The 13,415-nt window shown below is 33.5% G+C and overlaps 3 protein-coding genes across 5 annotated transcripts; 1 reads left to right on the forward strand and 2 right to left on the reverse strand.

Annotated features, from left to right (window-relative positions):
* Window positions 1-504: 504 nt before the first annotated feature.
* Window positions 505-9,613, reverse strand: LOC137836911 (reticulon-like protein B16). 2 transcript variants are annotated; one of them, XM_068645704.1, is made up of 7 exons: window positions 9,504-9,613; window positions 9,015-9,087; window positions 3,135-3,218; window positions 2,328-2,508; window positions 2,102-2,243; window positions 1,659-1,728; window positions 505-934 (listed from the first exon to the last, which is right to left on the reverse strand). In XM_068645704.1, the coding sequence occupies exons 3-7, from the start codon at window positions 3,169-3,171 to the stop codon at window positions 792-794; spliced, it is 573 nt and encodes a 190-aa protein (XP_068501805.1). In that variant the 5' UTR covers window positions 3,172-3,218; window positions 9,015-9,087; window positions 9,504-9,613; the 3' UTR covers window positions 505-791. The 2 variants fall into 2 exon arrangements, with proteins under 2 accessions (XP_068501805.1, XP_068501806.1); XM_068645705.1 differs by lacking the exons at window positions 9,015-9,087; window positions 9,504-9,613 and adding an exon at window positions 5,695-5,830.
* LOC137836910 (pentatricopeptide repeat-containing protein At5g39680) lies at window positions 5,855-9,623 on the reverse strand. Of its 2 annotated transcripts, none has more exons than XM_068645703.1 (3): window positions 9,504-9,623; window positions 9,015-9,087; window positions 5,855-8,007 (listed from the first exon to the last, which is right to left on the reverse strand). In XM_068645703.1, exon 3 carries the CDS (start codon window positions 7,946-7,948, stop codon window positions 5,876-5,878), a length of 2,073 nt encoding a protein of 690 aa, XP_068501804.1. In that variant the 5' UTR covers window positions 7,949-8,007; window positions 9,015-9,087; window positions 9,504-9,623; the 3' UTR covers window positions 5,855-5,875. The 2 variants fall into 2 exon arrangements, with proteins under 2 accessions (XP_068501804.1, XP_068501803.1); XM_068645702.1 differs by having other exon boundaries at window positions 5,855-8,015; window positions 9,504-9,617.
* Window positions 9,624-10,727: 1,104 nt separating this feature from the next.
* Window positions 10,728-12,753, forward strand: LOC137836912 (mogroside IE synthase-like). The gene is made up of 2 exons (XM_068645706.1): window positions 10,728-11,460; window positions 11,877-12,753. The coding sequence occupies exons 1-2, from the start codon at window positions 10,798-10,800 to the stop codon at window positions 12,588-12,590; spliced, it is 1,377 nt and encodes a 458-aa protein (XP_068501807.1). The 5' UTR covers window positions 10,728-10,797; the 3' UTR covers window positions 12,591-12,753.
* The last annotated feature ends 662 nt before the right edge of the window (window positions 12,754-13,415 follow it).

Raw genomic sequence — 13,415 nt, forward strand, 5'->3', positions numbered from 1 at the left:
ACAAAGAAGATTCAATTTTGTTAAAGTTAGCAGTAAGCAGTATTGTTATTTTGGTATTTTTTTTATTGGAGGGTAGCATTATAATTTTAAAATTTTCTTGTTTGTTTGTTAAGAAATTACAAGTTTCAGTTTTTCCATAAGACGCTATCCAGAACTCATGGAAATATATTTCATAACATACATTTTGGAATAACATACTTTTTTGTGGAATAAGATGAGATTTCCGAAAATTTCAGAAAACACTTTGTAAAATAATATTTTCAGAATAAATTTTGTAGAACATATATAATATTTTTCATAATGCATTTTTTAGAAGGAGTTTTTTTTTTCACTTTTCTTACTTTGCAGCATTCTCTTTATTTTCTTCTTCTGCTGTAATAATGGTGCAACAATGGTAGATTAACAAATTATATGATGTTAATGAAGTGACTAACATTTTATAAACCCAGTTAAAAAACATACATATCTGGCATTGAAAAGTAAGAAGCTTCACATAACAACATATAATGACAATGTGCAACTCCTATAAAATTTTCAACAAGGTTTTCACAAAAACATCACCAAATTTTACATCAAAGTACTCCAACTATGTACACAAAAGTTTCCAATTTTTCTATCAGAAGTCAGAAGAATGAAAACTGCCACTAGTTGACATGATCAGACAACAACCTAAGCTACAAGCTGTCTCCTACACAAGGCCAATTTTGTACGATTCTAAACAACACAACAAACAACAAAATGGAATGGTTTATTTCACAATGAACATGAATTGGGTTGGAAGACCTTGGAAATCAAGAGTCTTTTTCCTGTGGTGTATTTCTATCTACTATTCTATAACGTCTTGGAAGTTTGCGGTTTATAACTCCACAACATTTATCTACATAACCTCCATACTTGCGGTACAATACAGGGATGGTAATCATAAGAAGGGTTCCTGTCACCATTAAAGAGGAAGAAATGTGAATATATAAGAAAGATTAACAAAGGGTAATGTATGCAATAAAAGTTTTTTCTAAGATAGACCAATTTGTTTTCTAAGATGAGTATGTTAGAAAGTTACACATGGGTGTATTTTAAGATCTACTGTAATTATAGTTTGCTAACACACTCACTAAAAAAAAAAGTGAGTACACACACACTTCTATTTTGTAGGAGTAAGTTAGCAAACTATATTCGATTGTATTTTTAAGATCTATTGTAGTTATAGTTTGTGAATGTACTCCTAAAATGTAAGTATACATTAGCAGATCCTATAAGCATTGGCTAATATACACCACTTGTTTTTGTAAAAGGATTATGTTAGCAAATAACACTCAAGCATATTTTCAGAACTTACTACTAAAAACAGACGTGAGATGTTCAATATAATTGGCTGTCAAAATGGCTTTTCAGTACACAAAACATCCAATGTATGTGTGTACAGTGATATGAAGGTAAAAAAGTTCAAAAGCACATACAACGAAGGATTACAGTACATTGCATAGAGCTGGATATAAATGACCTTCAACACAACCCACCAAAAACCAAACAAAAGATAAAGCAGTGAAAGGAAAGCCGAGCATCAAGTGAAACATCCAAAAATGATATATTACTGAATTTACTATCGATCAATGAAAAGGGATGGTTTCAGCGAGAGACATCACAAATTGAAAGCATACCAATATATGCGAGAGTAAAGAAGGAAAAGACGCTGCCAATGACAGACAAGAGCCACAGACAAATAACCACCTGTCAAGTAGACAATATACACTGAATTATCTCAGTTAATTTTCCATCAAGTCATACAAAATATTGATAATTACCATAATCTCATTTCTAATTCTAGGTGCAAAAATCACGTTGCTAAAGAAAAGAAAAAACTCAAGCCCACAGATAGTACTGAAACAAATGATACATTTGAAGGAGTTGCTTCAACAGAGCAAGTTCAAGGAAGGTAGTGACTATTGACAGCATGTTTGATAAGGCCATTGCCAAATTATGAGTAATCCTAATAGCATACAAAACCTAAAAATATCTTTAGAAAAAGAAATTCTAATTATTTACTTAGGTCACACTTCCCCAAGCCACAGTACTAAAAGGCTGTAAAATGAAACATACTAACCTTGAAAAAAATTATAAAATCCTTGCCAATAGTGATGTCATTGGCTATAAGAAGAGCATTATTGATTTTGACCCGAAAGGAAGCTGCTGCATTATTAACCATCTCCTCTGACACAACTAGTTCAGGTAATGTTGGTGGTTGTCTGCATGAGAAGAAAAGGATACAAATGACAGTTCTAAAGTTGAAAACGATAAAAAAAAATACAATTAAAGGATGGCAGTCATACTTATTTCTAAGGACGGCATAGTTAGCACGCAGAAACAACAGTATGATCAAAAACAGTAAGACATCTGAAGAAATTGTTAAAAATGGTAAGTTGGTCCACTCAAACACGATCCAGGCAACTGTGGCAACAACAATAACACCCAAGGAAACCTGCCACTTCTTCCACATTAGAACATCAGCAACTACAAAACAGACAAAGGAAAGCAAACATCAGAACTAGTAGAACCATATTGAGCCCATAACAAAAAACTGCAGCAATCAAAATTATGCCCTTCAGCGTTTTATCTCTGTTTGAAAAGATAGAGTTCAATTTATTAAAAGGTATCATTAACTGGTTTGAGCACGTGGGAAAGAAATCAAAAATGTCAACTCAAAACAATTCTCAATTCCTCAGAACAATTAATATTACACCAAGTTGACCAACACAAAAGAAGAAAAGAATATGCAGACAGAAAAAAGAAAGAAAAATCATACACTAATCAAAGAACCCATACATAAGAAAGGTTTAGGGTTTAGGATTTAGGGTTTAGAAAGAAACAGTTCAAGGCGATTATTTTCACTACAATATCAAGGCTTTTGAAGTCTCCACAATCACAATTGTGGACACATCAGTCACACTAAACCACAATAACAAGGATCATGACAATACTGTGACCACAACTTAAAACCTTGGATTCAATAGCCATCAAAATGGGGAAGTTCATGTGTGTGCGTGTGTCCAATTATCAAAATCTCCACTTGAATGAACACATCATAAACCACAGACAATCTGTGAACATGAATCAGAAGCCAGAAAATTACAACATACCAAAGGCAGTAGGAAGCTGAGATTCTGATTCAGACATTAAACTGAACTCCAAAACTTAAGTCCTACCAAGCAGATACCCCAGATCTGGAAATAATCAAACATATTAGACAGATATATAATAATAAGAAAGCATGAAAATCATTCTTCAGAATTCAGTCACCTCCACTCATAAACCAACAAGTCAACAGAATCACAACAATACCCATGCACTTGAAGAAAAAAACTGGCACAAGTCTGACTCTGTGGATGGTGCAATCACACAAAACATCACATAAAGAAAAAAAGGACTAAAATTACTAAGATCATATTCACAGCCAGCCCAAAAACTAATATAGTAACTAACCATGAGAATTATCCCAGCTAGAAACTATATGACCATTGAAAACCTAAATCATAATCCATTTCCAGTTAGCAAATATCACAATAAAAATAGCAACAACAAATGTTAAATATTAAAAAAACCAGAATTTCAAACCGGTTACACAGTTTCTACCACAAAGATCCAAGGAAAGCCAATTGAAATTCTATGTCATGCCAAGAATGCAATGAGGAGAATTAAAAGATTGAAGCTTGAATCAAATACTATAGTAATAGTATGTTTTTAAAATTATTTAAATTATTGTTCATCTTTGAAAACTTATTTGAATGATTTATTAGGAGACCCTTCTAATTAATTATCATTCAGAATTGGTTAAATTAATATGTCAAAGTTGTGACTTTTTGGAAAATTCTCAAATCTATGCCAAAGTAGTGCAAGTAGCTTAGTGGCAGCCCATCCTGCTCAACTTCTCCTTTTATGAAGGCCATTTTGTTCTTCTGAAATGGATAAACGTAGGGTAAGAACCTACAGTGAGTCAAACCAACAACTTTTCCTGCCATAATGTAATGTGAAGGACTTCTTATGCTCCATGCAATGAACAAAGGCAAACCTACCATGAGTACCCAAACCGGACAACAAAACATAAGCAGGAAAGTAATTAATAATCCACATCAAAGCTGCTTTCTTCATATAAAATTTGCTTCCTTGAAACATCATGTCAAAACACCACCCCATAACTTCTTTAGATAGACAATAAATAAAAGGCTCTAAATAAACATCAATACTGGCCTTTGGATAAGATGGACTTGGTATAAGGCAACACAAAAACATACTAGCTTTTGACATGCACATTTCATGTGGAAGATTGTATATATACGGTAACAGTTACAGGCCAATAAAAATAAAGTGAAGAAGATGCCTTGATATATAGATTAAACCCATGAGAACATAAACCAAGTCTTACATTGCCTAGATCTATAGAAACATCTAGATGTACTAGATCAAAGTGCTTACAAGCTATGCCATCATATGGATGGCATAAGACTCGTGAAGTTCTTTTCTTTTCATGGTGCCATGCCATGTCATTTGTCCTGCAATTTGAAACAATGCAGACATTCTTTGTAACCTTAGGATTATAGGCAAATAGAAAATTGCCTTAATTGAAACTTCTTTTTTGTTACATGTTTCAGTATTGAAGTCATGCTTGGCTTGTGACAAATTTGATTTAACTAACTTTCCATCTTGTTTTCCAAAAGTCGTTGTCATAAAACATACAACCATCTATACACAATCAACCCTCTTAGCTTCCAATCCTAGCTTTGATACTAATATTATGGGTGTCACGTCCAAAAGCATTTGGTTAATAAAATCTAAGCATTGATCAAGAATGTTCCTATTGGACTTGCAAGATAAAAGCATGATGCATATAAGTCCTTTTGTATTAAATACAAAGCAAAGTTCACTGACTGGTAGGTTCCAAATTAAAAAATTTCATGTAAATGGGTCCTTGAAAAATTCATATGCTTGCACTAAGTCCCTTTGTATCAAATACAAAGAAAAGTTTGTGTCTGCATATCAAGTATTAAATACAGATAAAGGACTTACATGTAAGCAGATAAGTTTTTCAATGATTCATTTATATGAAAATTTTAATGAGTAACAGTCAGCGAACTCATCTTTTAGGGAACAATTGAGTATTTACTCTATTCTTTGTTTGAACCAAAGACAAAAAAATTATTTTGACAAAATAAAATTCAGAAGTAAAATAATAAGAGTGGATGATCCATATTTATACATCTTGAGATCATGTGCCAATTTTTGAAATAAGATTTTTTTTTAAAATCACATATTTAAGAAGATAAGATTTGCTTATTAAAATAAGTTGAAAACTACTTATTTTTAAAATAAACAGATTAGACAAACACGTTAAAAAAAAAAGCATAAATTTGTTTTTTTACAAAAAAAAACATAAATTTGATTTTTTACAAAAAAATACTTTAAAAATAAAAAACTGACCAGATATCTGTATTTAAGAAGTACTTTCTCTTCTCCCAAAGAAATTAGAAATTAAATATATAATGAAGTTAATCAAATCAAGAAATTCATGTGAGAAATACTTGGTATTGGTCAAGCTTTTTCACTTTTGGTCCAACATTCAAACCTACTAAGTTCGTTTAGATAAGCCACCAAATTTGTATTGGGAAACCTTAAAATGGAGTTGATTTCAAGATATACAGATACCTTCAAAACACCATAGTGACAATTTTGTTGTAAATATATGTCCATGTTTGATTGACATTCTCAAACTAAAATGATATCCTTAAGCTCCCAACTCATGCAAATTGATTTGAAGTTCTTTTACGCTCCACAAAACACACCATGTAGACTTCAAACAAACATGGATTGAAATTTCCTCATATTGCTACCAAAGATCATTGCATGTGCACAATCCATCTCTAAAATGGTGAAAACGGTTAGCATCTCTTACAACTACCAACCTATTTGTGACCTTTGAGATCAATTTTACAGCAATGTGGCAATCATCACACATCCTAAGGTTTTTAATTATTCGGATTGGCCCTGGTGGAGGTATTTTCATGAGGCCATATGCTAATGCTAGCTTCTCACTGTGATAGCTAAGGTAACCTTCCTTTTGTTCCTCTTCCACATCATGCAGCACAGCACCAACATCAGGCACATACCCCAGTGGCTTAATCATTGCCAACAACTCTTGAACTTTCTCATAAATCTGAGTAGACTCTGAATGATTGCTTCCTTCTGAAACAAAGACATGAGTGTCATTTCTTATATCTAGCCAACTCGCACCGGGCTCCTTCTTAATGTTCCTTTCCCTCATCAACTTTCTAATCTTCACTACTCCATCCCATTTCCTTGCCTTGGCATACATGTTTGATAGCAATGTATATGTTCCTACATCATGAGGGTCCATCTGTATCACAGTTTCTGCAATTAACTTCCCTAGACTATAGTTTCGATGAACATGGCATGCGTTAAGCAAAGTGCGCCAGGCAACTACATCCCACTTGACTTGTGTTTTTGTCTTCATAAAGTTTTCAGCCTCATCAAGTTGACCAGCCCTACCCAAAAGTGCAATCATACACGTGTAATGTTCCAATCCAGGCTCAATGTTAAGTTCCTTCATTAGTTGATCAAAATAGTAGAACCCTTCTTGCACAAGAGCCAAATGGGCACAAGCAGAAAGTACCCCAATGAAGGTTACATAGTTTGGACATTCTCCCACAGACATCATGTCTTGAAACACTAGTAAAGCTTGTTTACCAAGTCCATGATGGGAATAACCACATATCATAGCATTCCATGTAATCACATCTTTATATATCATATTTGAAAACACACTATATGAAGAATCAATATTGCCACTCTTGGAATACATATTTACTAAAGCATTTCCAACAATGAGATGATTCTTAAACCCTAATTTCACTATACGACCATGTAATGCATCACCATATGTCAGTGCAACCAAATTTGCACAAGCATTTAGAAGAACTGCAAAAGTGAACTCATTTGGATGCGTATCCTCTAGCTCCATCCTTGTAAATAGATTCAAAGTTTCCTCAAAATATCCATTTTGCAAATATGCAGTCAAAATGGCAGTCCATGCAACCACATTCCGATCTTGCAAGTCATCAAAATGTTTTCTTGCATTTAGAACTTCACAACATTTCCCATACATGTCTATTAGTGTGCTAATAACAAAGACATCAAATACCAAACCAGTCTTCATCAACTGCGCATGAATCTGCAAACCCAATTGCAAATCTCTAATCTGAGCACAAAGACACAACATACTCACATATGTAACACCATCCCAAGACACACGTTCATCCACCATCTTGTTCAGAACCTTTTCAACTTCTCCTCTACTCCCCGATTCCACAAGTGCACTCAAGATAGAATTATAAGAAAACACATCATTCCCTGGCACTGTTTCCAAAATCTGCATGGCTGATTCCACATGATAGCACCTAGAGTACAAGTGAACAAGTGCATTCTTTACATATTGATGCAACAACAAACCGGACTTAAACAAATACCCATGACATTGCTTCCCCTCTTGGATCCTCCTACCGTTTGCACAACAAGAAAGAATAATGGTAATAATATACTCATTGGGGCATGCACTGTCCAATGAAACCAAGTTCCTGAATAGCCCAAGTACTTCCAAAACATCCCCTTTGTGCAAATACCCCACCATCAAAACACTCCAAGAAACCACGTTTCTCTGGGGCATTCTGTCAAACAGCTTTCTGGCATACTCTAATTGACCACATTTGGAGTATAGATTGATCAATGAGTTTATTTGAGTTATGCCACTATCTTTTGAAGTTTGGTTGCAAACAAGCAATTGGGCATGGATTGTTTTGCCCAACCTTAGACTCTTTGAAGTGGCAGAGAGTTTCAAAAGGTTAACAAGTTCTTTGAACTTGTGGCTCAAATTCATCTTTGCCATTTTGATGTAGCACCCTATTCCCCATTTGTTTCACCATATATCACCATATATCTCCAAAACTGAAGTCCTACCAAGCAGATACCCCCAGACAAGGAGATAACCAACATATTAGCCATATATGATATCAAAGCATCAAAATCATGCTTTAAAATTCTGGAATCTCAGCCAAATCGGAATCCAACAAGTTAGCCGGATCACAACAATACCCATGCAATTAGAAAAGACACTAGCACAAGTTTGACACAATGGATAGAGCAAACACACACAAAATTACATTAAAAAAAAGACAAAAATTACCGAGATCATATTCACAACCATCCCAGCAATTAACACAGTAACTAACCAAGAGAAATATCCAGGCTAGAAACTCTATGATCAAAGGAAAACCTAAATCTAAAATACCATTTTCAATTAGAAAAAAAAAACACTAAAATAGCAACAAATGTTAAATATCAAAAAACAAAATTTCAAACCGGGCTACACAGTTTATACCACAGAGATCCGAGGAAAACCAATTGAAATCCTATGTCTCTCCGAGAACACAAAGTGGAGGATGGAAAGAGAGAAGCTTGAATCAAATTTATACTTGACTGTGATGAGAAAGGGAATAGAAGTGAAACCATAAAATTGATGAGGAAAAGATTGAAATTGGGGAATTCAACCATAAGAGACTTGTACTGAGTCAGAATTAGGATGCTTAGAGGCTAAATTTGAGAGTCCAAAATGCCTATAGAAAATTGTATAATAGAAAATGTTGATTCAGTAATAGAAAGGGAGGATATAACAGGTTATTTAGTAATATTTTTATATTGGGACATTGGAGGGGCCTCTTATACGGAATGAAAAATACATTTATGAGGATTTGGCGCATATGATCATGACTAGAGTATTAGAATAAGATAATTCTCACTTCTTTCAATGCCTTCTCATTTCAAGAAAGAGTTTTAACCATGCAGAGAACCAACATCAGCAATCAAGTCATTCAACAAATACACTTATATGACAAACTCAACAAAAGAATTATATCCAGAAATGTAAATAGTTTATGGTTGGTTTGTTTCATTACCTGGGAATGGTCAATTAGTGGAGATCTCCTTGCCTTAGCCGTTTGAGTCAACTTGCCACCAAAGCTAAATGGCCTGTTCAAGATTAAATTTAGTTAACAAATAACTACATTATCAAGAAACTTGACCACTTGCAGCATTGAACAAGACATCTTTCAAAGTAACTTGTGCAACACAGTTTACAATTGTTTTACACTAATCCAGTTCCTTACATATGCTCAATTTGTCATAAAATTCTGGTGCACTTAAAAAGAACAAGATAATAAAACTGTTTTACACCAATTCAATTCCTCTCAAATTCAAACAAAATCTTTCTTTATTCTTTCTTGGTGGTATTCATCTCAGACAGTTAACAAGATGAAAAAAATAACAATCTCAAATTTCGTTTAGTAATACAGCACCAGTATCTTTAACCCATTACTTTCAATGAAAAAAAAGAACCTACACAGTAAAAGATATTCGACGTGTGAGACGATAAGGGAGATAGGCACCTGAACAACGTCGAACGGTGATCTAGTTCACTAACATTTTGGAGTCGCGCTTTGCAACTGCGATTTGGGGATTTGGAATCGTTAGGGTATTTGAAGAACAACCAAATTTGGGAACAAATTGGGGGTAGGATTTGGGAGCGCGATTAGGGAACGAACACGGTCGCGCGGTAGTGGTGGTTAGGTCGCGGGGTGGTGGCGGTTCGTACGTTCGTGCGTTCGTGCGGCGATAGCGGTAGTCTCGGGTTGCAGGTCGACGTGGTGCCGGAGGTGCCGTTCATCATATAAGGACAGAGATGGGTGGTGTGGAATTAGGGTTCCATTGTTATGTGGTGTGATTTAGGGAATTAGGGTTCAATTTTTTAATTGCGCTGCAGAATACAAGATGGGTTCCAAATTAGATTTTTTTATTTATTTAATTGAGGTGCAGTTTTTTTTAATTGAAAAAACTTTCTGCAAACTTTATTTTATTTTGGCAGAAATTGATTTTGAAGCAGTGTATTTTTTAAGAAATCTCTAAAAGTAGATTAAATTCAACTAGGATTAATATAAGTGCATATTCTATTATTTTTAATAGAAATAAAAATATTTTAGGAAATAAATCGGATTTTAGATGGAAGCCTCACATAGATATTAATGAAAATAGTAAAAGGTGAAATGTAATTATTATTAGAAAAAATGTGACTGGATAAATATTTAGATTCAATATCATTTTATTTGAATTAAAGAGGCCTTGCTGGTCAAAATATTCACTCTAGATGCATTTGATCTTGAAAATATAACTTTTATGCCAATGTGAATTGTGATGAAATGTGAATTGTGATGAAGATGAAGAGGAAAGAATATTAAAGAATTGGACATAGAAACTTGAAATTTCTATTTTTAATGATTTAAATAATTTAACTTTTGTATTATTCGTATAAATTTCTTTATCCGATGTATTTTGAAGTTATATAAGAACTAAATATAATTATTTTTTTTATTTTTTTCAAATAAACGAGTTTAGGAATGGAGTCTACCCTTAAATATACACATTCTTTTCTTAATGGACTGAAAAAGTCTACTCTAACAAGGTCAAAGATCTTATTTTAATAAACAACATTTATAAAGAAAAATAAATAAATGAATAAACCATGTTTCCTTCGTATATTTAAATTCAATTTGAGCAACACAAATTCTTTACTTCTGCCATGAACTTTATATATAAGGTTGTGTTTTGCACATTATTTTGCCGTCCAGAAACTGTTATTTATTGGTGTATAAGTCAACCCTTCCCTCCATCACACAGAACCAGTTCATGGAGAAAATGGAGAAGAAGAAGATGGCTAGAAGAGCTCACTGTTTGGTCTTAGCATATCCACTTCAAGGCCACATCAATCCCATGCTTCAGTTCTCCAAACAGTTGGAACATCAAGGAGTGAAAATAACACTTGTGACAACCCGTTTCTACTGCAACAACTTGAAAAGAGTGCCTCCTTCCATTGCCATTGAAACCATATCAGATGGTTTTGACCAAGGAGGACCACCACATGATGCTGATAGCCACAAGGCCTTCATAGATCGGTCTCGTGAAGTGGGGTTAGAATCTTTGGCTGAGCTTCTTGAGAAACTTGGAAGATCAAAAGATGAGCATGTTGATTGTGTTGTCTATGATTCATTCTTCCCTTGGGCACTGGATGTTGTGAAGAGATTTGAGATAGTTGCAGCAGTTTTCTTCACTCAGAATATGACAGTGAACAGCATATACTATCATGTTCACTTGGGAAACCTGCAAGTTCCCCTCACACAACATGAGTTTTCTCTTCCTGCTTTGCCCAAACTTGAGCTTCAGGACATGCCCTCTTTCCTTCTCACATATGCACAACATCCATATTATCTTGATTTCTTTGCAGATCAATTCTGCAATATAGACAAAGCTGACTGGGTTCTGTGCAACACATTTTATGAGCTGGATAAAGAGGTAAGAATAATCTCATTAGTATATGTTCATGTTTTAAGTTATTCATTTCATTCTTTTGTTAATAAAGAAACATATTTTAATGCATTTTTAGTGATACAAAACTTGAAAGTTAACACCCAATTTATGTGTTGTTGTGACATTATTAGAAGAGTGGCTTGAGAAAATCTAACTTGTTTAATATATCAGAAAGTACAGAATAGTTTTTGCATGCATCAAATTTTAAAAGATTAATGATTCATGCTCATTTTTATCAAATACTTTAACAAGATTTTTAGTTTAGATCATGTATGAAAAACTTATATTAATATAAAATGATTTAATATCTGATTTGTTGACTTATACATATACTAGAATTGTATTATATATTTAAAAGCTTTGGTTCATGGTAATGATTGGTGAATGGAAACTGACTTTAGGTAGCAGATTGGTTTACTGAGATTTGGCCAAAATTTAGGAACATTGGACCAAACATACCATCTATGTTCTTGGACAAGAAATACAAGGATGACCAAGATTATGGCATTGCACAATTTGAAAGTGAAGAATGCTTAGAATGGCTTGATGGTAAGCCAAAAGGGTCTGTTGTTTATGTATCATTTGGAAGTTTGGCCATGCTTGGTGAACGGCAAATGGAGGAAGTAGCTTGTGGTTTGAAGCAGTGTTCCAGTTACTTCTTGTGGGTGGTGAGAGCCTCAGAAGAGACCAAACTCCCCAAGGATTTTGAAAAGAGATCAGAGAAGGGTTTGGTAGTGACATGGTGCTCCCAATTAAGAGTCTTAGCTCATGAGGCTATAGGATGCTTTGTGACACACTGTGGTTGGAACTCCATATTAGAAACTCTGTGTTTAGGAGTTCCAACAATTGCAATACCTCATTGGTCAGATCAAGCCACAAATGCAAAGCTTATGACAGATGTTTGGAAGATTGGAATTAGAGCTCCTACTGATGAGAAAAAGATTGTGCAAGGAGAAACACTGAAGCATTGTATAAGAGAAGTGATGGAGAATGAGGAAGGCAAAGGGATCAAGAGTAATGTCATGCAGTGGAAGAGTTTGGCTTTAAGGGCCATTAGTGAAGGTGGAAGTTCTTATGAAAGTGTTATAGAATTTTCAAACAGCATTTTTCATTAACAAGCTTCATACATTTGAATAAAATTATGGGGTTGGTTATACTTCTGATTTATCTCTGATGTAATTGTAATCAATATAATAATGTGTTCATGTATATGTACTGATTTACATCAAACATTTTATATAAACCATTTTTCAACTAACCTCTTTTTCTCTTCTCACATCTTATATCTCTAGTTTCTTCTTCATGCAGGTGTATTGTTTCCTTTGAAGACATAATACATGTGTAGAATACATATGATTCATACATATTTTTTCATATAAAATTTGGTGATTTTGTATAAAAACAAATTCAGGTTTATTAATTTTCATTTAAGATTGAACATAGTTCTTAGACTTTAAAAATAAGGATTTTAATAGTCGTACTAAGAATTTAGTGTTAGTAAAAAATTGACATTAATAAGTAAAAATTGACGGTTATAATTAGTTAATTTTGTTGTATTAATATTACATATAGAGTGAACTTTACAATTATAGACATTAATTCATTAGTATCATTTTAAAAATTGACCCTATGTAACATGGATTAAAGCAACACAAATGAATCACTAATTTTAAATTGATTTTTAACTATATTAATTTTGCGTTAAAACTAATTTTTATTTTAAAATTCATTTAAAACGACACTAAATGAAATTTATTTTCAAAATTTATTCGATTTGAGTTGGTATATTTGCTAACCACAACAATTTTTTAAAAGAAAATTATTTTCTGGTAGCTATAATCATCTTTAAAAAAAAAACAAATATACACACATAACAAAATGTGTAGATGGATTGAATTGAAAGAATCTCATGGAAAAATGAAAACAAATATACACACAAA

The sequence above is a fragment of the Phaseolus vulgaris genome, chromosome 4 (assembly GCF_000499845.2).
Source record: "Phaseolus vulgaris cultivar G19833 chromosome 4, P. vulgaris v2.0, whole genome shotgun sequence".
Taxonomy (NCBI): Eukaryota; Viridiplantae; Streptophyta; class Magnoliopsida; order Fabales; family Fabaceae; genus Phaseolus; species Phaseolus vulgaris.

Bases quoted from the DNA above. Each gene is read 5' to 3' on its own strand.
- LOC137836912 (XM_068645706.1), top strand. From the start codon at position 10,798: ATGGAGAAAATGGAGAAGAAGAAGATGGCTAGAAGAGCTCACTGTTTG. The intron at 11,461-11,876 runs GTAAGAATAATC...AACTGACTTTAG, and splicing joins TTTATGAGCTGGATAAAGAG to GTAGCAGATTGGTTTACTGA.
- LOC137836911 (XM_068645704.1), bottom strand. From the start codon at position 3,171: ATGTCTGAATCAGAATCTCAGCTTCCTACTGCCTTTG. The intron at 2,509-3,134 runs GTATGTTGTAAT...TCTGTTTTGTAG, and splicing joins TCAGCTTCCTACTGCCTTTG to TTGCTGATGTTCTAATGTGG. The intron at 1,729-2,101 runs GTTAGTATGTTT...TCTACTTGACAG, and splicing joins ATTTTATAATTTTTTTCAAG to GTGGTTATTTGTCTGTGGCT.
- LOC137836910 (XM_068645703.1), bottom strand. From the start codon at position 7,948: ATGGCAAAGATGAATTTGAGCCACAAGTTCAAAGAACTTGTTAACCTT.